The 21,164-nt window shown below is 45.1% G+C and overlaps 1 protein-coding gene across 1 annotated transcript in view; it reads right to left on the bottom strand.

Moving 5' to 3' along the window:
• PAK3 (p21 (RAC1) activated kinase 3) overlaps positions 1–19,663 on the bottom strand; it is a 29,692-nt gene extending 10,029 nt beyond the window's left edge. Inside the window, exons 1-7 of the mRNA XM_066639899.1 lie at positions 19,581–19,663; positions 14,756–14,800; positions 13,509–13,662; positions 8,451–8,488; positions 6,810–6,941; positions 5,487–5,643; positions 989–1,052 (exon numbers count right to left, since the gene is read on the bottom strand). Of these exons, the coding sequence (XP_066495996.1) occupies positions 989–1,052; positions 5,487–5,643; positions 6,810–6,941; positions 8,451–8,488; positions 13,509–13,662; positions 14,756–14,779 (569 nt within the window). The 5' untranslated portion in view covers positions 14,780–14,800; positions 19,581–19,663. The remainder of the gene's footprint in view (positions 1–988; positions 1,053–5,486; positions 5,644–6,809; positions 6,942–8,450; positions 8,489–13,508; positions 13,663–14,755; positions 14,801–19,580) is intronic.
• Positions 19,664–21,164: the final 1,501 nt, after the last annotated feature.

Below are 21,164 nucleotides of genomic sequence, written 5' to 3'. Positions count from 1 at the left end.
TATATTTGTAATACAATTTAAGGTTACATTTTAAAAACTGCCTTTCTGATGATGATATGTACAAAATGCATACTGGGGCATTTGCACAGCAGAGATGAAACTGTGGGGCAGTGAGAGGGCATCATCTCAATGGAAAGCACAAACCTGCTTTAAGGCTGCCATTCTGCAGAAATGATTCAGCAGCCTTGCTGGATCTTGTGACATTTTTACCCATGAAGATTCATGGGGCAATTGGTGACCTCTGCTCTTCAGAAGCCCAATCTGTACATCAACTAAATGAGGATGGAGCTGTAACTCTGAAAGAGCACTTGCTCCGCATCCCGAAGCTTCCCAGTTCAATCCCTGCTCTCTCCAAGTACAGCTGGGCAAGACCCAGCACTCTTGCCGTCAAATGTGTCTTCACTGCTCACCAGCAAGAACACGAAGCAACTGGACCCGGAAAAGGCTGAAGACCACTAAACAGAGGTGGTTCACATTTAAACCAATGGTCCAGAGGTGGTTCACATTTAAACCAATGGGAAAACCCATAAGGTCAGAGGTGATGTGATTATGTAATTAGTGCCCCCCCACTTCCAGAATGCTGAGCTTCTTAAAGTGCACACCAGATGCAAGACACCGCAGAGACATCTTTGCCAAGACCGCCAAGGGTCTTCTGATCAATGCTTAATGCTTCCCAACAATATGCAACACCCATAGGTGACTATTTGACCCTCTCTGTATGCTAAACAGCCTTCCCTGCTGTTCACTCTCTTCCACTAATTTTCAGCCTTATTAAAAGAGGTTGAAAGCTCCAGCTGCTTCAGTCCTGTCCTGGGGCAGCTCAGATATACCATTTTCATGCGCCGAACATTGCCAAACACCAATCCGCTCTCTAAGCTGTCTTTCCTGTAAACTGGGATGCACATTGACAACTCTCTGGCCCAGCCAGTGACGAGCTTGATGTTTGAGGAGTTTGGCCCTCAAGGCCCTGTCTCCTGGCAGTACGTACCCTTGGCCAATTTTTTCAAACCGTGTATATTTCTTCTTCGGGTCTCCGACACTCACGATGCTCCCTGGAAGAAGCAAGGAAGACACTTTAAAACGGGAGACGTTGCCAGGATGATGCCCAAGAATACAAAAGGGGAGAACGTGATTGGCTGGAGATCATGCGATTGTCTGTGGTCCATTTGGAGGAGAAGGATGAAATATGGAGGAATTAGGAAGCGCTCCACGTGTTGTAAAAAAGACTAGAACCAAATATTCCCAAATTACCAGATGTTCCCATTTCACCACTCAAATTCTGAATCAGAAATTTCAACCTTGCACTTTCAGTGTGAACTCAACGCTGAGATATTTCAGACTTGCGGCTGTCTCTTGCTGGTATCTAGGCTGGCATTTTTCAAAATGAAAAAAAAAAACTATCTTAAAAGGTGATCCCATAACAATGCCTCAGTAGTGTTAGTCATGATATGCCAACAGTAGTGAAGCTGTAGTTGAGGTAGCTCTGGCTTTAGGAAGGTTATAGGGGTTTTCGTAATGAAAAGATCAGTCATGGAGAATAAACTTCCTTGAAAGACAGCTCGCCTACCCATTACTTATCTGCCACAGACAGAAACAGTTGGACCTCAGTGACCATGGAGGGATCCATTCCTGGATCCCCTCACAGATACTGAAACCTGTGGATAATGGAATCCGCTGGTCCAGAAGGCGGTCTGAGGCCTAGGAAGGCAGCGTGCGGTCTCACCAAGCCTTTCCAGAGGACTTCTGAGACTTGGTGAGGCTGCATGCAGCCTCCCTGGGCCTCAGACCACCTCCTGGAAATGACCAGAAGACCCTCGTGATGTAGATTGGAACCTCTGTTGGGTCAAATCTGCATGTCCCTAATCCACGGATATGGAGGACTGACCTGTACAAAGGGTTTTTAGGGCAGGCAGTATGTAACTAACATCCCAATCCTATTGGGTTTTAGCTCTGATAAGAACGAGCATTTTGCCAGCGGTATTTGCTGTGAATGTGCCGGAAAGTGCTTTTTGGTAGCAAACGCAGTAGGGCGCTTCTGGGAAGCCAGCGGTAAGTCTGGCACCTTCCCACCCACATCTTTGGCTCTCAAGTTGAGGCAGAAAGCCAATTCTGAAGGTCGGATATAGGAAAACAACAGTAGTATATGCCTAATAAAGGTTTGTTGTATGGAAAACAACAGTAATCTAAGGTTAGATGTCAGCTCTCGATATCAAATATCAAACAGTCTGATATCAAATACTGAAACCAAACAAAATGGACTGTCAAAACAGACACTACCTAGTCGAGTAACTAGAGAACATTTGTCATCAGAATGGGAAAAGGATCATTTTGGGAAGAGTTTTGGGGAGCAAATTCATTTCTGCTCCTGGGAAGGAAGGAGCAGTTCCCTATGCAGACCACATCATATGTAGGATGCTGCCATCTGTTGGCGAATCCTTCCAGTGAGACACATTGGATAAAGTCCTTTGGAGAGGAGAAAGTTGCCAAGAAATCAATCCACAATATAGCCCTAAGGCAGCAGAATAAATGAACCATATTACCAAAGCATTCCTTGTTTTACTGATTTGTAAGTTGTACGTATGCAATCCTAAACTTAAAGAGACAAGTGCCTAAACTCATATTCTGGCATCGTTTGCTGAAACTACGTAGTACATCCTATGGCAACCAGAAGTATACAAAAGACTATTAGGAGACCAAGCCTGGCTTCATCTCTCCCACTGGTCGTTCTCTTGAGCCCAGATCTGTTCTTTCCCACCAAATCCTGGTGAGATGGATCTCCAAAATCCAGGTACATTTCTCTGCTCCCAGTCATTTTCTTTCTGGTGGGGGTTTATTTCTGACTTTGGAATCCCACTGAGATAATACTAGTTGGGGCAAAGCAATTGGGGGTGGGGAATGCAGGCAAAAGGGGTTCAGAATCTGCTCTTGAAATCTGCCCCGCCAACACCAGTTTTAACACAGAGATCTGTCACCATAATGACAGATTTGGCCCTATTATAGTTGCTTACCACTACCACTACCACTACCACTACCACTAATAATAATAATAATAATAATAATAATAATAATAATAATAATAATAATAACTACAGCACCACCAATGTCCATGGCTCTGTACCCAGAATGAGAAGCCAGATCCAAGGCAAACAACAAAGAGAAGGGGAAAGTATAACTTTTTAGCACTTTCTTTTTACTTTTACTCACTTTCTTAAGTGCCACTTAACAGGATTATATTATATATCTTGATATCTTCAGCCAGTGATTCAGGAGCTGGATTTAGATCTGGAAAATCCAGCTTCAAATCCCTGGTCCGCCACAAAGCTTCCTGGGTGATCTTGGGTCTGTCACTATTTCTCAGCCTCACCTACCTTACAAGGCTGTTGTGAGGATAAAAGGAGGGAAGCAACTATGCACACCACCCTGAGCTCCTTGGAGCAAGGGCAGTATAAAATATGAATGAATGAGCCAGTCATTCGTCCAAGCCAAGTCAGTCAACCCAAGTTGCAATAGACATGCTGAGTTGGTTGGCAACCTTCAGTCTCGAAAGACTATGGTATAAGCCTACAGCACCCAGTATTCCCAGGTGGTCTCCCATCCAAGTACTAACCAGGCCTGACCCTGCTTACCTTCGAGATCATGGTATAAGCCTGCAGCAACCGGTATTCCCAGGCGGTCTCCCATCCAAGTGCTAACCAGGCCTGACCCTGCTTAGCTTCCGAGATCATGGTATAAGCCTACAGCACCCAGTATTCCCAGGTGGTCTCCCATCCAAGTACTAACCAGGCCTGGCCCTGCTTAGCTTCCAAGATCAGATGAGATCAGGGGAACTGGTACAACATGATGTGCATGTGGGCCAAATCAGGCTGTACTGAGGATACTGGCATTTTGATGTAACCAATTTCAGAGGCAAATTAAAGGGGCTAAAAAATAAATGAAACTGCGTGACTTCTTTCTAAATCAATTCTGATTTAGTGGCTCTCCTGGGTTTCAAAAGGCGGCTCGCCTGGGTTTCAAACAGCGTGCGTTCTTAATTAATTCCTAATTCTTCCCATAATTAGCCCATGGCCATAGCAAAAAAAAAAAAAAAAATGTGACAGACTATGTTTCAAGCGGTTTATTAAAAATCCAATAGGTTTTCAATCTCCATCTCAAAAGCTGCTGGAGGCCAACTCCTCGGACACTTCAGCGGTGTGTATATCACATTCTCAAGAAGGAAAGAGGGAGAGGACAATAAAGTAGCAATCAACAGAGCAGGGAAGGGTTGGTTCTGCCATTCTGGAGCCACATACAGTTGGGTGTCATTGACGATATTGGACCATAAACATTTCAGCTCCTGGTGCCAGGACTGAGACTAAAGATCTCCTATCAAAAGTTGCCTACAATGTTTGGTTTCAATGGGGGTGGATGCTACGGTTCAGAATGAGAGCGCCAGAAGGATCTGGCTCTCAGATTCAGATCTTGGCTGAAGATCTAGTCCAGTGGTTCCCAAACTTTTTATAATCGGGATCCGCTTTTTAAAATGACGCTTTGTCGGCACCCACCTGGCTTTACGAGAACTTAAAAATAAGTTTTCACTTTACCAGCCAACCAAGCCTCTGTTTTTATTCTTTTTACTATGGTGGGGGGGGGGTGCTTTCTGGAGCTTTTGCTCAGCTCCACGTTCATCAGATCGGGACATTACTGGTCGTGCTGGTAGCCTTGTGTTTGCCCGGTCTTCAAAAAGAGCTGGGGCTCGACTTTCAAATAAATGCACAAATGTGACTTAGGCCCAAATCCTAACCAACTTTCCAGCACTGACAGAGCTGTGCCAATCCTGTGATACATCCTGCAATTGGCAGGCAGTCATGGAAACCTTCTCAAGATAAGGGAATGTTTGTTCCCTTACTTCGGAGCTGTGTTGCTCTTACCTCGGTGCTGGAAAGTTGGTTAGGATTGTGTCCTTAGTTCACATTCACTAGGACTCAATACATTTTCCTTGTCAGCTTGAAGAGGGGTGACTTCCTTTTCGAGTGTTCTTTGGGGGCCTGCGTTCATCAGATCAGGACCATTCTGTTGGTGCTGTGTTGGCCTCTTAGCCTAAGTGGGCTCCGGCATGGTCATTTATCCACATGCCCGGCCAACTCAGTTTCACTTTCCATAAGGCTCAATACATTTTCCTGGTCAGCTATCAGTCTGTCAGTTTCACAGCCTTCCATCAATCAGGATGCAACCTAGTGGCGGGTCCTGACCCATATTTTGGGAAACACTGAACTAGTCCTGTGGACTTAAGACCATCAAGGCAAGCAAGCATCAGTGCATGTTTAGGTATACAAAAGAGTGTATAGGACTGCAGACTCCATCACGTATTTTGGTCTCCCGCTGAAATCGATGGGCATCCAAAGGACCCGAGTTTGATTGAATTGTTCTCAAGGGTTCCCAAACTTCATCTCTCTACAACCCTAAGTGATCAAGCAGCAGAGTCTGTGGATAAGAGCAAGAAAACTCACGTAATTTCTCTAGGATTTCCTCATCTGTCATCTTGGATTTTTTCCGTTGCCGATCTGTATTCCTGTACAAAGTGTTTGTGTTAGAGTTTTCCGGCTGGGGGGTCGTAGGTTCTTTAGCGGGCGCAGCGACAGGTTCGATTACGGAGCGAGTATAAATCTGAGCGGAAGAAGGAAAAGAGGCTCGTTCGGTCGTTAATTTTGAGAAGCCGGAGAGGAGCGAGTTCTCCATGAGCCACACACAAAGCAACAACTTAATTGTCAAGCCTTTAGAGGAAGAGAAATATAACATTTCTCGAAGTGCATAAGACCATTTCTCTCTCTAAAGGTTTAATTTAAACTCTTGACAGGCAGATAATGGATTTCCAGACTTCCATTATGCCTTTCAATTTACACATCACGTTACACCCTGAACTAAGAACTCAGTTCTATCTTCGGGCACAAATGCAGACAAGCTCGGGATTAAGTGATAAATCTCAGATCAGAGCAAAGCCCAACAGCTGTAGTTTCCCATCCTGAGTGCTAACCCCAGAAGCTTTTTTCTGAAACACATTTCCACCCAGTTCTAATAAAGACTCTTCCATCTACTGGCTGCGCCGTGGGCTGGGTACTGAAATGAAACATACGATTTCAAGGCAAACCAAATTCTGCGCCAAGAACAGATAAATTCTGTGCCTGGAATTAATTATGCAAACTTGGTTGAATTGCACACATTACCGTCTGTCATTATCCCCAGACTTGACATCTGTGGATCTGAATATCCACTGATGCTGAAGCTATGTCTGGTGGGCCTCAGACAGCCTCCCAGAGGCACCTTTCAGAAGCACCTAGGAGGCCTTCTGAGACATGGGGAGGTCACGTACGACCTCCCAGCACCTTGGAATCCCCCCCAAACGCTTCCAAAAGGCACTTCCAGTTTGCTGGCACGGCCTCTCCTGCGGATTTCATTATCCGCAGAATTTTGTATCTACAGAGGGTCCTGGAACAGGTCCTCCCACAGATGCCAAAGGAAGACCTGCGTTGTGTTGTGTTGCATCATTTATTCTGGTTGTGTTGGCATGGGAAGAAAGAGGAATTATACAAAGCACTGAAATTGTCTCTTGAATCCATGGACATTTTTATTCTGCTCCCTCCCTGGCTTCTCAGCTGGCATCACACACATACTCTGTGTCTCTCATCAATCATAAGGATTTGAAATGCATTCTCAGGAACATACATTCTAGATTCCATAGGACGTTCCATGCTTTTTGGGCTTTCCTGCAGAACCACAGCATAACCCAGCTCACAACCACTGGTCAGCCATCACTTCCACTGTTTGCAACCTACTGATTTTGTATGTTCTGGGCGTGGGGCAATGACAGGTGGTGGTTCATTGTCATCGTCCTCTTCTTCGTCCTCTTCGTCCTCTTCCTCTGAAACGGGGGGAGCGAGCGGAGGTTCTGATGCTGTTTTTGTGCTCTGAAGATAGAGATGATGGTAGAGATAATTCATCACAAAATGATAGACAATATATGAAAGATCTGCTGGGAATGAATGTCTTTAAGGTCACCATGGAAGCCAATGGAGTTTCCCTCTCTAACTCCACCTTAGTGCGCATGCATGAGCATGTATACCATGTTGCGCATTGTCATTATTTGCAATGGGAAGCCAGCATACTCCTTGTCCCAGCTACTCCCTTTCTAATCGAGGAGTCCCAATGGGAATTCAGTGAAGCATGAACTGGGGGGGGGGGAGAGGAAGTGTGTCAGCCTTTCTTTTCAGGTCATGTAAAACACACTGTGGGTCATGCACACTAAGGTAAGAAAGGGAGGACAGAGTGCCACTGAGCCTTATGAAAATCCTCCCGATGATTCAGATGACAACACAGGATAACACCCCACCCCCCACACAAAAATGCATCATTTTATAACCATCTCAAACAGAGTTGGGAGCTTGCCTGTTGTACGTGTGGAGATCTGCACCTATTGGATGTACTTCTGCTCTTGGAGGAAGTTGATTACAAATATGTTCCTTCTTCCATATGACAGCCCCTCAAGTATGAACACTATCGTATCCCCTCTCAATCTTCTCCAGGCTAAACCTACCAAGATCCCTCAAAGCTTTCTTTTTAGGGCTTGTTTTCCAGCCCTCTGGGCATTGGGCTTCTCTCAACCTGCTCCAGTTTGGCTGTCTTTCCTAAAGTGACGTGCCCAGAATTGAGGAGGCTTCGGAGCCCAGGTCTACTGGGTGTCCCAATGCAGAGCTTAGGTCTGCTCAGGTCTACTCATCCAGTAGACCTGACCTCCCAGTTAGCCCTGGCCAGGAAATTTTTGGCTCCCCTCCTTTGGTGTCACTCTGCCCGTGGTATCATTCAGTGTAGTCCACACTCCCCTCACCCAACTAGTCATACTGCTGTCATCTTCACCGGAAGGGGCCCTATCAAGAAGCCATCGTTGCTGTACGACTGCTTGGCTCTCATTTTCCCACACTATCAACATTGCGCATTGATTTTTTTAAAATGGTAAAATGATAAAGCAATTCACATCCCCCCCCCCATATGCCAGCAATAATCATTATGGGATGATGTTCCACTTGTGGAGCGATCTCACGAGGGCCATGCAGCAAACTCCACTGCCAGACCACCACTGAGCACTCTCGGCTGTGTAATCAAGTACGTAAAATTAAGTCATTTCACATTTAAAAAAATTAAGGACAAATCCCTGTTTAATCATTCAGTGCTCAAAATAAGAACATTTAGCCCAGTAACTCAACACTAATAACTCAAAACTAAGGTGGATTGCCTTAAGTGTGTCATTAGGGTTTCAGCTATAATTCAACGTTAAATACACAACACTCTTTCAAACTTCCCTACAAATGGTGTCTGTGAATTTGGTCAATTTCAGCCTCGTCAGTAATTATATAGCAGGTTTAAACCCCCCCAAAAAATAGTTCAGAAGATGGAAGTTGAGCTGGCATCTAGTGACTCACCGAAGGATGGGCCGCGATATATCCATGGGCGCTTTTATCTGAAATACAGGAAGGAAAATTGAAAGAAAACAATGGCCCACAGAAGCTTAAATGACTACAGGGCATTCAATAGCCCTACACCTGTAAGGGAGGTTCGTCACGGCCAAACTATGTGGCACACAAGAGACTGGAACATGCCTTGCGCAGGGTTGCCAAATTCCGTGGAGGAAGAGAGAGAGGTGGCCGCTTTCGTCTTTCCTTTACCACCAATTACCTGTTGAAAACAGGTGTCTCAAAGCTGCTTTTCTCCCCAGAAGTGAAAAGATGCTGGGGATCCAGCACACTTTCCAATGCAGGTGGAAAAACAACTAGCAATGGTGGCAATCAAGAGCAAAAATGGCTAGCTACAACTATGAAATATTTTTAGCAGCTTCAGACCATGTTTTAGGGATAAATATAGGTTGACGCTCAATATCCATAGGGGATTCATTCCTAGACCCCTGCAGATATCAAATCCATGGATAATGGAATCTGGAGGCCATCAGAAGACCTAAGAACATGACTAGAAACACCTTCTGGTTGCGTTCAGAGGTGTTCTTTTTTTGAATTATTTTTTTTAATTAACACACACAAACATATAACATACATTTAGGAGTGCTAAATACCATACACCATTACTAATTAATCATACTATATCTCCTAATCTACTTACTCATCTATTTCTACCTCTTATTGATTTATCCATTTTTTTATATAATAGACGATAAATTTTCCCTACTGCCCTATATTGTATTTTCTAACTATTCACTTTCTACCAAGCATAAACTAACTTCAATTGCTCATTAATATTAAAACAAAATAATCTAATTACCAAAATTATCACTAGTATTATAGTGATTATAGTATTATAATACCGTTGTACAAATCGATGGTAAGGCCACACCTGGAGTATTGTGTCCAGTTCTGGTCGCCGCATCTCAAAAAAGACATAGTGGAAATGGAAAAGGTGCAAAAGAGAGCGACTAAGATGATTACGGGGCTGGGGCACCTTCCTTATGAGGAAAGGCTACGGCGTTTGGGCCTCTTCAGCCTAGAAAAGAGACGCCTGAGGGGGGACATGATTGAGACATACAAAATTATGCAGGGGATGGACAGAGTGGATAGGGAGATGCTCTTTACACTCTCACATAATACCAAAACCAGGGGACATCCACTAAAATTGAGTGTTGGGCTGGTTAGGACAGACAGAAGAAAATATTTCTTTATTCAGCGTGTGGTCGGTCTGTGGAACTCCTTGCCGCAGGATGTGGTGCTGGCGTCTAGCCTAGACGCCTTTAAAAGGGGATTGGACAAGTTTCTGGAGGAAAAATCCATTATGGGGTACAAGCCATGATGTGTATGCGCAACCTCCTGATTTTAGAAATGGGTTATGTCAGAATGCCAGATGCAGGGGAGGGCACCAGGATGAGGTCTCTGTTATCTGGTGTGCTCCCTGGGGCATTTGGTGGGCCGCTGTGAGATACAGGAAGCTGGACTAGATGGGCCTGTGGCCTGATCCAGTGGGGCTGTTCTTATGTTCTTATGTTCTTATCACCTCAGCTATTTCAACTTCAATCTAATTCTCCAGTCTAATTGCACTTTTTTTCTTTGACATAATAACCAGATATAAAACAATTCTTCCACACGTTTACATTTCCAGCTATTTTTTTTAATACATTCTAATTCATATTTATCAATTTCATACGTATTCTTTTTTTTTCTCTTCAAATAAATTTGGGCCATTGTTATTAGCTGAATAAATCCTCCAATTTTCTTTAACCCTCAGATTACCCCTCAGGGTTCTTTTTCTTTCTTACTTTCCATTTTTTCTCCTGTAATATCTTTACTAATTTATCTCTGTAACAGAATCTGATAGATGCACACTTTCTTATATAGGGTGTGTTCATTCTTCCAGTTAACTGGGATATATTTTCTCCTTCTTGTTCCAACAAATTTTGTGATTTGTGCACTCCTGTTACTCTGTCCATCTTCTCCTTCTTGATCTCCATCAGCTGTTGGATCATCTTCTTCGTCCTATTGATCATCCTGTTGATTTTCCTCCTTGTCCGCTTTTTCACTCCCTTGTTTATCTTCTGCTTGTTTCTTTACATCTTCCGATTGTTCCTTACACACATCTATCTGTTGGGAAAGAGTCTCCAGACTGGCTTGAATCTGCGAGGACCAGCTCAGCTGTCGTCGCTCCATAACAAGCAATCTCTCCTTATTAATCAAGATTTTCTATATCCACATTTCTGGAACAGAGTCCATTTTGCAATTTCTCTCTAGTCCACTAGATGTCCACAACATATTATTCTCCTCACTTCCACCACGTCATTACTACTCTGCCATCCGCATTCCTTTCATACCTCTTGCAGATAACAGTCCAGTGCGGTTAACGGAGAGAGAAACAATATTCAAGAAAACAGTCTCGCCGTCTCTGGTACAGAGAAAACAAAGCTCTTTCAAATCTAATGAGAATTGTATTTATATCCAATTATGTCCAAGAATGATTCTGGATTTTAGTTCACACCCAAGTTATAGTTGTAATTATAATCCACCACCAATTTATTCCACAACAGAGAAAAAGAGCACTTTCAACCTCCTTAAAAAGTCTCTCGTTAATGCCTCCAATATATCCAAGGCTTTTAGCCAAATCAGTCAATCAGAGCCGGGGACAATATTAACACTTGCTTATCTTAAATTTCCAGCTTAAACTTTACACTTCATGCTTTTTTTTTTCCCCTCCATACGGCATCTCAGCACGGAGCCAGTAGCTTGATTGCAGATCACTGCACCTCTCCCAATACTGTCACAAATGGTTAGGTTGCTCTGAGAAGAAAGCCCCCCCCCCCACAAGTCGGGCTTTCAGTTTCCCAGATACCTGCACTGATGATGATCTTGTCTCTCCTAACAAAGATCTTCAGGTCCTCTTCAGACCTGTAGTATTTGGGGGGGAAACAAATGGTCTCCCAGGAGCTCCTGGGGACATGTCTGTTCGTCCACTGTTGGTTCCTCCTCCTCTGTGTCCAGAGGTGTTCTGAGGCCCAGGGAGACTGCATGTGGCTTCTCTGAACCTGAGAAAGACTTCTGGTGCTTTCTGATCACTGGTTTGTATCCTGGAGGTCAGGTGAGACTCTCCAGCATGGGTCCATGCTAAGTCAACGCTCTGTGTGCTGAACCCATGGATAAAGAGGTACAATATTTTCCCCCTTTGAAAAACATTATTACAATGCTTGGCATTTGTATGGTTTGTCCACAAGTGCACAAAGCACCTCACAAGTAGTAGCTTGATATTGCCCTTACAACAAACCCTGTAAAGTAAATGTTTTGATGCCCATATTGCAGATGGGGAAAACCGAGGGTGAGAGGGAGCAAGGTCACTTAGCACATTCACGGCAGAAGTGAGATTTGACCTGGGAGAGTCCTGATTCCTAGCCAATACTCAGCACCAGCTCCTACGTGTCAGAGCATGCTGAGGATAAACCACAATTTATGCAGCTGTTTTCCTTCTGGGGGAGATTCCCCCTCCCAGCACTTTCCCTTCCAGCTGCAGCATCTCACGCTGCATTTTGGTAAATACAAAATAACTCCAAAGCATTGAAAGACTGTCTGTCCTGTGCAGCATCTGGCCAGGACAGTAGCATAGCCGGAGGGTGGCATCAAAGTGAGTATTGCTGACACCATAATGAGCTGTGGAAGCAGCCCTTCCCACTTGCTGTCAGAGCCATTCTGGGCAGCAAGGGCAATGCTCAAGTGCTCGCCAGACCATTCAGTGAGCACCTGCATGTTGCCCTTGTTGTTGCAGTGGCTCCAACAGTGAGTTGCTTACACGGTGCATTACAGCATCTGCCACACTTACTGTGGCACCCCCCCTCTGGCTATGCTACTGACCAGAACCTTTCATATCCAGTGAGGAGACATGGGAAATTACTGTAGTCTCTATATCTTTTTTTTAAAAAAAAAAAAACATAGACATTTCTTATATGTTCATCCAGAAAGGCGCTCAAATTGTGCTTTTAAGGAAGATCCTTTAATTCTCCCAAAGTAGGGCTGCCATTCTCTAGACCAGTGGCTCCCAAACTGTGCGTTGAAGCACCTGAGGATACCACAGCAAACTCACAGGGGTGCCTCATAGGGGTGCCATTGGATGGGCCACGTTCTCCTAAGCGCCATCATCTTAGATCATGCGAGATCTCATGCAGTCCAAGATGGCAGTGCCTTGGAAACCTGGGAAGAAGAGAATGCCAGGTGGAGTCCCAGCCTGCCCTATGAGGCTACTTGGATCTACGCCATCTATTTAGGATAGCTAAATAGCCCCATTGGGCAGGCTGGGACTCGACACAGGGTAAGGGGGAAAATATCCTCTTACCCTAAGGTGACAGGTGGCCTGCATCAGCCCTGCGTTGGATACAGCACAGGCCATGTGGCCTGGCTATACCGGAGCAGGGTTAGGATTCCACTGTGTGTCATAAGAGCATAAGAAGATAAGAACAGCCCCACTGGATCAGGCCATAGGCCCATCTAGTCCAGCTTCCTGTATCTCACAGCGGCCCACCAAAGGCCCCAGGGAGCACACCAGATTACAAGAGACCTGCATCCTGGTGCCCTCCCTTGCATCTGACATAGCCCATTTCTAAAATCAGGAGGTTGCACATACACATCATGGCTTGTAACCCGCAATGGATTTTTCCTCCAGAAACTTGTCCAATCCCCTTTTAAAGGCGTCCAGGCCAGACGCCGCCACCACATCCTGTGGCAAGGAGTTCCACAGACAAACCACACGCTGTCTTTTAAACCAACCTTGCCTTAGGGAAGAACATCGCCTTACGGGTGAAATGAAACAGGGGTGGGCAAGATTCAGAGCATTACTGTCTCATCACGTCTTCATTTTTACTACACCAGCAAAGAGGAGGAGCAAAAGGAGGAGGAGGAGATGCAAGGCTCCCACTTTTGATGACACCCATACTTGGAAATTGTGTCCCTAGCAATAATACTCCAGCGAGTCTGATGGTATCTTCTCCACCATCATTGCCTGCTTACCTCCTGATGTAAAGCTCATATATTTCTGGTTGTTTACTGTCTCTTTGGAATCATAGAATTTGAGGACATCCAGAACAGCTTGCGGGTTCTTCTTTTGTTCCAGTTTCGTAATGTTGGAGGTCTGTAGTAGCCTGGCCCACTGTTCCGGGATTCCCTGTGAACAGCAAGCAGAAAGAATGACGACTCAGGGCATGGTATTCACTGTCTTACAATCTGCCAGCACAATTCTTTACCAAGAATCCCATGCTACCTGTAAGGTGACTTTCAGAGATTTGGATTGATCCCTGACAGTGTAAAGCTAGGATTTATTTTTACAGCAGGTGCAATCATTCTCTCCTATGGAAACAAAGAGCTAAAACCTGAACCCAACTTTAAAAATCAAAAATTTAAAGAAAAAAAACTTTTTTAAAAAGAAAGAAAAAGAAAGTTATGAGTGTGATTGGAAAAAAAGGTGCATGAAATTCATCCTCAAATCAACTCTTGCTCATCTATGGAACAATGAAAAGCGTAGCTCATTTTCCTGGTGACTCAGTGCAGACAATCAAACACTACTCTAAACCAGGGGGAGCAAGATGGGGCATGTTTTAGGAGTTTTACACTGGATGGGGGGGGTGCATCATAAAGAGAATTGCATTCTGCTGTAATGGGATCAGCAGATCCGGCCAAGTTTGCCTTTTGACGTGTCAATTGATCCTTTGGAGGATGCAGTCTGCAGTTTTGGGGAAGGGTGAAAATTTGGAATTCAAATAGTAACTTTGAGTGACATAATGCAGTCAGTGCTGGGCCGCAGTCCTCTGTGTTTAATACAGAAAAGACTGCAGCAGATTAGAGCAGAATTTCCACATGCCCGTCTATGAGACGTTTACACTAGCATCAAACTGCTGTCATTCCTTCCAAAGTTGCATTGAAACATCCAGTATAATTTCCTAAATTAAACAAACTACCAGTTCCCCCCTCTTACTGCACAGTGAACATCTAAGCAGCAAGCCCTCGTAGAGAGTCCAAGATCCCCTTCTTGCCACCCCAGCTTAGAGCTATGTTCTGTTATCTTTTTCTGTTTCCTCCTAAGAGGGGCTTCTGCAAAAATGACGGGTGATATGGGGCCTCGGCGGTTTGGGGTTAATGTTGAGAAAGTGGGGTAAGCCAAGCAACGAAATCTACTGCACACACATGAACCTTGCCAAGGCAGTGCTATGACATCTCAAAGAAGCACTCGGATGCAAGCTTCTTTAGGGCCTGTGACGCACCTCTGGAAGCTTCCCTGTGCACATCTGTGAGCCATAGAGATCTGGCTGTAATGGACGTAAATAAAGAAAGAAAAGAAAGTTAAAACAGAATGTGGGACAACTCAGAAGGTGGGAAGGAGGTGAAATCCAATGGGCCAGAATGGGGGTGGGTGGGTGGCTGGGTGGGGGTCGGAAGGCAGTCCCATTGAAAGGAGGGAGTTAGCAAACAGAGTCAGGAGTTGACAGGCTACAGGTAGACAGATTTTTGGAAAGAAAAAAACAATGGAAAAAAATCACAAGTCCAAAGTTTGGAAGCATCAATCCCCCATTTTGACCAGTTGATGTGTTTTTGCCCGCCATTCCCCTAACGATCTCATGACAAAGCAATTGGATCCAGTATTTGATGTTCAAAAAGTGAGGGAAGTGGTGGAAGACATTTATTTATTCCCCTCCCCTTTCATGCTTATACCATGTTAGCAATTCTTAATGGACTCCGTATGAGATTGAAAAAGAGACTGTCCTGGTCCCAGTCTTTAAAAAAACAAAGCAATGATAGATCACATACAGCCAGGGTGTAGGTGAATGCAAAAAGCAACCAAGGGAAGCATCAACTAATTCTGTTTGCAGGCTTGTTCGGAATTTGGGGTTTGCAGGTGGCGTCAGAGCAAGTTATTCCAAACGTAAGCCAGAGAGAAACTTTTCGGCAGCTCAAAAGGAGACGTTTTGATATGGTCACTGAACTGCGGCTACTTTCCGCATAGCCCTAAGTTGTGATTTCCTTCTCTTTCTTCTCTCCCCCCCAACTCAAACCTGTAATAAGCATCTTTAAACATCTGGGGAGCAGCCAGGTTTCATTCCAGACTGGGAAGGAGGTTTTGTCTCGTTAGAAAGCATGCTCTGCAGAACTAGCCTTTAAAAAGTCAAAGTCTACATTTCCCTCTCTCCGTATAAACAGTGGTGTCACTAGGGGGGGTGTGGGTTGTGTGGACTGCACTGGGTGGCACACTCAGGGGGTGTGATACCACTAGTGGTCAAATTTTGGAAACCCTTTGGAAAATTTGTATTTATGAATGCAGTAATATGATCCTGTGACGTATCGTCGGAAAGGTAATTGCAAGCAGAATGTAGTGAAACGGTGTTGAATTATCTGTATTCTATCAAATGATATGGCCAATTAACCAGAAAAAGAAAACACAACTGCCTTATGCAACAACAAATGGATTTCCTTAACTCAAAAGTGACTAATGGGATGGATTGTTCCGAGAGCCAATGAGGTGTTACTATGACACAGCAGAGAACCAAGAAGGTGTTAGTCTGGGCCAGTTCTCATTTCCATGCATCAGAGCTCGCACTAGAGGTCTTTTTCAGTTGTGTGAGTGTCATCAAGTTGGTCACTGGTTTTTTGTTAGTTACTGATTTGCTGGGTAACCTGTACTAAATAAATAAAGTTAATGGAGGTTTCACTAACCCTAGTGAGGCCACTGCATTTAAGCTGCGAGCAGGGTATCGCAATTTAATCTGTATGGTTCGATATGGGAGAAGGTCCATCATGGGTGGTGACACTATGAGCTCTTGCCCTGGGTGACAAAAATCCTAGAGCAGGGTTCTCCAAACCCCGGCCTGGGGGCCAGGTGCGGCCCACAGCAAGCCTCTTTCTGGCCCGTAGCCAACCTCTTGTCCCCTGAAAGCCTCCGGCCCACTCAACTGAACATGACCAGGATTGTGCTCTGATTGTGCCTGGAGGGTGTTCTGAGGGCCAAAGAGGTTGAATGAATGAGCCCATTCATTCTTTTACTCGCTCATCTAAGTTCCATCTCTAATTTATTTATTTAATTTTTTTCCGGCCCTCCACACCATGCCAGATATCTGATGCAGCCCTCGGGCGAAAAGGTTTGGAGACCCCTGCGCTAGAGTACATGAATACAGTAATAAAATCATGGATCTCAAGACCAGAGTAGCATGCTTTTTCTCCTAAGTGTTTCCATTCAACTCATTTGGTGCTCTGCATCCTAATTTCTGTGATCTGTTGGGGCAGGGGCTCCAAGCACAGGGAAATGGAGTTCAGACATGCATTGATGACAAACACCACCATAGAGGAGGATGCTCGTGACTTCAAGCCAAATTTCAGAGCCCCATGCAGTCTTCCCAATCCTGACCTCAGATGCAGCTATGCTAGCCATTCAGCCAGAAGAGTGGTCAACATGAGGTGCCTGCCATAACAATGGACACTGCGCGTGGCACATAACCAACACAGCAAGCGTGGCAATCACAGCAATTCTATGCAATGGAAGAAGGAACAGTCATACAGATGCTGGCACTTCCAAACTTTTGAGGGAAAGAGAGAGTGTGGTCATTGGACACTGGGCAATTCTTTCTGTTCAAAGCTCTGGAGTCCACAGCTGAACTCTTGGCACAAAGTACTTACCATGTAAGTCTCTGACTTAATGTGGCATTAATCTATATCTGATTACCGGAGCCTGCTGTGGTTATGGAGTTAAAGCATCTAGTTCTTAAGGGAGAAGAAGCTGCTCATGAAATCGAAGGTGCTTGACTCCCTTTCTGGACAATTGGGCCAGTGGCATAGCAAGTGGGGAGTGGGAGGGTGATGTGCATGCCACCTGAGACCTCACCAGCCAGAGGCCCAGGCCATGTTTGGCAGCAGATGCATCCTGCTGCCCTCCCTGAAGCTCTGAACGGCCAGAAATGGCCAATTCCAGCAGAACGCAAGGTGATGAGATAACACTGCATCACCACCAAATCACTTCTGGGTGCCTCACATCACTCTGGATAAGTACCCGGTCAGGTGGCAGCCCCTGTATTGGCAACACCACTGAATTTGACTATCATGAACAACCCAGCTTCCTGTCCATCACAAGTCTGTGCTGATGGATTCAGATAGATCTCCCTTTGGGACCAGGATCCTTTAAATCTAATTCTGCATTGCAAATCTCTTTCTCTTATTCAATCTCCATTTCTTGGAAACACCGCAGAATTAACTATATTATTACTACTGCGTCATGGGAACCATTTCTGTGGTCGAATCTCATGCCACTCAAGGAAAATTTGGACAAAGGAATGATCTAGGATTGAGGATCTCAAGAATCTCAACAGTTCTGTACTTGATTCCTTCATCTAAATCTTGCCGGAACGGCTTGAGCTCAAATCACAAGACTCCCCACACTAGACTTTAATATGTACATCAGATCTAACATCTTTATTCCTTGGTGTATCAGACAATATACACGTAGATGCTTTCTTTTCTATATTTCTCCTAGCCAGAGTACAGGAGAGAGAATGAAAACAAAGTCTTGAAGGAATCATGAACAGGCAGAAAACGAAGAGCGAGAACAGTCTTTAGATTAGCACAATGAGACTTTCTACCTATTGCACCATAGATGTCCATTTGTATCCATGTATAGCCTCCTGTTTTTCCATCATGGAAGTTGAGGCAGAAGAAATTGGGTTCCCAAGTTTTCACCCATCCAGGCACAGACCAGGCTTGCTCAATTTCAGCAAGGCACCTGTGCTTGGAGTTCTCACCCCCAAATCCTGCAACTTGAGCTTAATCTCAGAGTGAAAGTGCAGAATCAATAGGGTATGGTGGTTTCTACAGAAGCCATACCCACACGTCCTTCTCTTTTTTGAGGTTTCAACCCTCCCATTTCCCAATATGTTCCTCTACCGTCAGTAGAGGCCCTACACTTTCTGTGGGAGAGAGTGACTGATAGGTGGACACTAAAAAATGTACAGTAGATGGACAGGGGGAAAATAATCTTGTTGAAATAGCTTGGTATCTTTAAGAACATAAGAACAGCCCCACTGGATCAGGCCATAGGCCCATCTAGTCCAGCATCCTGTATCTCACAGCGGCCCACCAAATGCCCCAGGGAGCACGCCAGATAACAAGAGACCTGCAAGGCTTCCTGGGAATTGTAGTTAAGAACATAAGAACAGCCCCACTGGATCAGGCCAAAGGCCCATCTAGTCCAGCTTCCTGTATCTCACAGCGGCCCACCAAATGCCCCGGGGAGCACACCAGATAACAAGAGACCTCATCCTGGTGCCCTCCCTTTCCTTTTGCTTTCTTTTTTGAATCACCAAATGGTGCTAGGCTTTGCTCCTGGGTTCCAATTCTGAGAGACCACCCCTCAACTCTCAGGGTCTGAGCCTGACATACATGAGAACCCCAGTTGGGGGAGTGGGCAACCTCACAACAGAGATACATCAAGAAGGGTACAGGCCTAACTCTGTGCCATAGATATACCTCTGCACATTCTAGCCCCTGCCCAGAAATCCCACAAAGAGTAGTGACATTTAAAGTTGATTTTTTTTTTTTTGGTTCAATAGTAGAGTTAGCAGGATTCGGCTAGCAGGCGCATGGCAAGACAAGCCCTTGCACGTCAAAATGTTGGTCATTCATTCAAGGGCTATGGTTCTGTGCAGGTGTGACTTCCATGCAGTATAAATGTATGTAAGGGGAGAGCAGGATCAGGCCCACTGATCCCGCACACTCTAACATGCATTCAGAGTAATGTCAGTGCAGAGCCGACACAACTAGACATTGTCTGTCGGTAGACTCTATATATATACCATTGGAGATGTGCCAAAAGGCAAGATTCCCAATCGCCCAAACCGAACCTATGCGCAAACAGATTGCAGGTCACGTGTCGTCTCATGCTGACACTAGGCTGAATGCATCTCAAAGATCTGGGCCAGTGGTTGACATGCCGCTCTATGCGTGTTGCAATGAAACACAAGCCCAGAGCGAACGGCTGGAAAAGAAAGCAATTTAACTATGGAGGAATGTGGAATGTTTGTGGTGAAAGAGAAGCAGAAAAGGACTTACTGTGAATTCCCCAGTGACGGCATCAAACCCTACATGGATCGTGTGTTCAAAGTCTGACGGGAGAGAGATTTCAGGACGTTCTTTCTCTTTCTTCTTATTGGCTAGAGGCAAAATGTTAACAGGCTCTTATTTTTCCAGGTATCCATTCCTTTGTACATTTCACAGACAGGTTTACGCAAAGCCCTTCCCACCAGGGCTGTATAGGGAGCTTGAGGGCTCCTGGACCAGAGCTCCAGTCTTTAAGGTAGTGGGGACGTTTGATGCAGGTCTCACGTAGATGGGAGGAAGCAAGAGGGCTTTTAAAGTCCAGTCTGTGACAGTGACCAGAAGGAGAGGGTAAAAGGCTGAGAGCCCTGAAGAGTGTGCAAAATATGGGATGCTCCCATGGAAAGGAGATGGACCAAGGTAATGCTTTAATGCCCTCCTCTTTCCTCTGGAAATCTGAGGCACAGGGGGGATATAGGGAGATGGCTTTACAGAGGAGAAATCCATGCCCGCTGGCCAATGAAAACCCAGTCCTTGGGGGGGGGGGTTCAAAGAAGATGTCCAGGGTTCAGTACTCCTGGGATCCTTGGAACCATCCAAACCACCCAGCCCCTAATGTGTATGTTCTTACAAGAAAAGCTTGTTTCCCACCCTACACAGGCTCACAATGAGATAAGAAAGACAACATCAGCAAATAGCCACTGGAAAAGACATTATTCAGGGATGAATATGGACAATTGCCCTCCATTCGAGCCCAGATTAAAAAAAGATAACTGACACATAAAAGATGCCTCTTTACTAGATCTCCATCCATCTTTTGTTCAATATTTTTTCAGGAAAGCATCCAAATAGCCCTGTTCAGAAACGACCCTTCCTGCCTTAAGAATGTAAGAAGATCCCTGCAGGATCATCTAGTCCAGCTTCCTGTATCTCACAGTGGCCCCCAGATGTCTCAGGGAGCACTCAAGATGCCTGTAGCCTGTTGCAACTCCCTTGCATGGGGCATGTCAGAGATAGACTCCTTCTAAAACCAAGAGGTTTCATATACCCATCATGGCTTGGAATCTGTGGTGGATTTTTCCTGCATCAACCTGTCCAAGCCCCAAGCCCATCGCCACATCCTGAGGCAAGGAGTTCCACAGATGGATGACAGATTTTCTTTTATCCTAATTTGGATGAACCAGTGGCCCGTCAGAAGAGTGGCCACTCCCACCGTTCTAGATCTTTATCCGATATGTTGGAGTAGGATGTTCCTGATGGATGTGGGGTCAGGACTGCCAGCTCCTTACTTTCAGATCCAGCAGCTTGCTACGTTCAACGGGGGCCGCCACTGCGTGGCTTGAATGACTACAGCAAGACTGCAAGCACAGCAAGATCACTGAAACGAAGCTGTCATATTCAAGCAAGCAGGCCTAGCTACGCCTTCAGAAGCATCCATTAGTCAGGCACTTCCTCTTAACTACAGATGTGATTTTGGCTACAGAGTACAGAAGGCATTCTCCGTCCCCAGCCGGTGAAATCAAACATAGACTTTTGTTTCCCTATTTAATTTACATCTTTAGTGTTGTATGCATGACTTACGCCAAATGTTAAGAAGTA

Source organism: Tiliqua scincoides, chromosome 12 (genome assembly GCF_035046505.1).
Source record: "Tiliqua scincoides isolate rTilSci1 chromosome 12, rTilSci1.hap2, whole genome shotgun sequence".
NCBI lineage: Eukaryota > Metazoa > Chordata > Lepidosauria > Squamata > Scincidae > Tiliqua > Tiliqua scincoides.
Note: the sequence above shows the minus strand (reverse complement) of the source record. Positions and strands in the feature narration are given on the sequence as shown.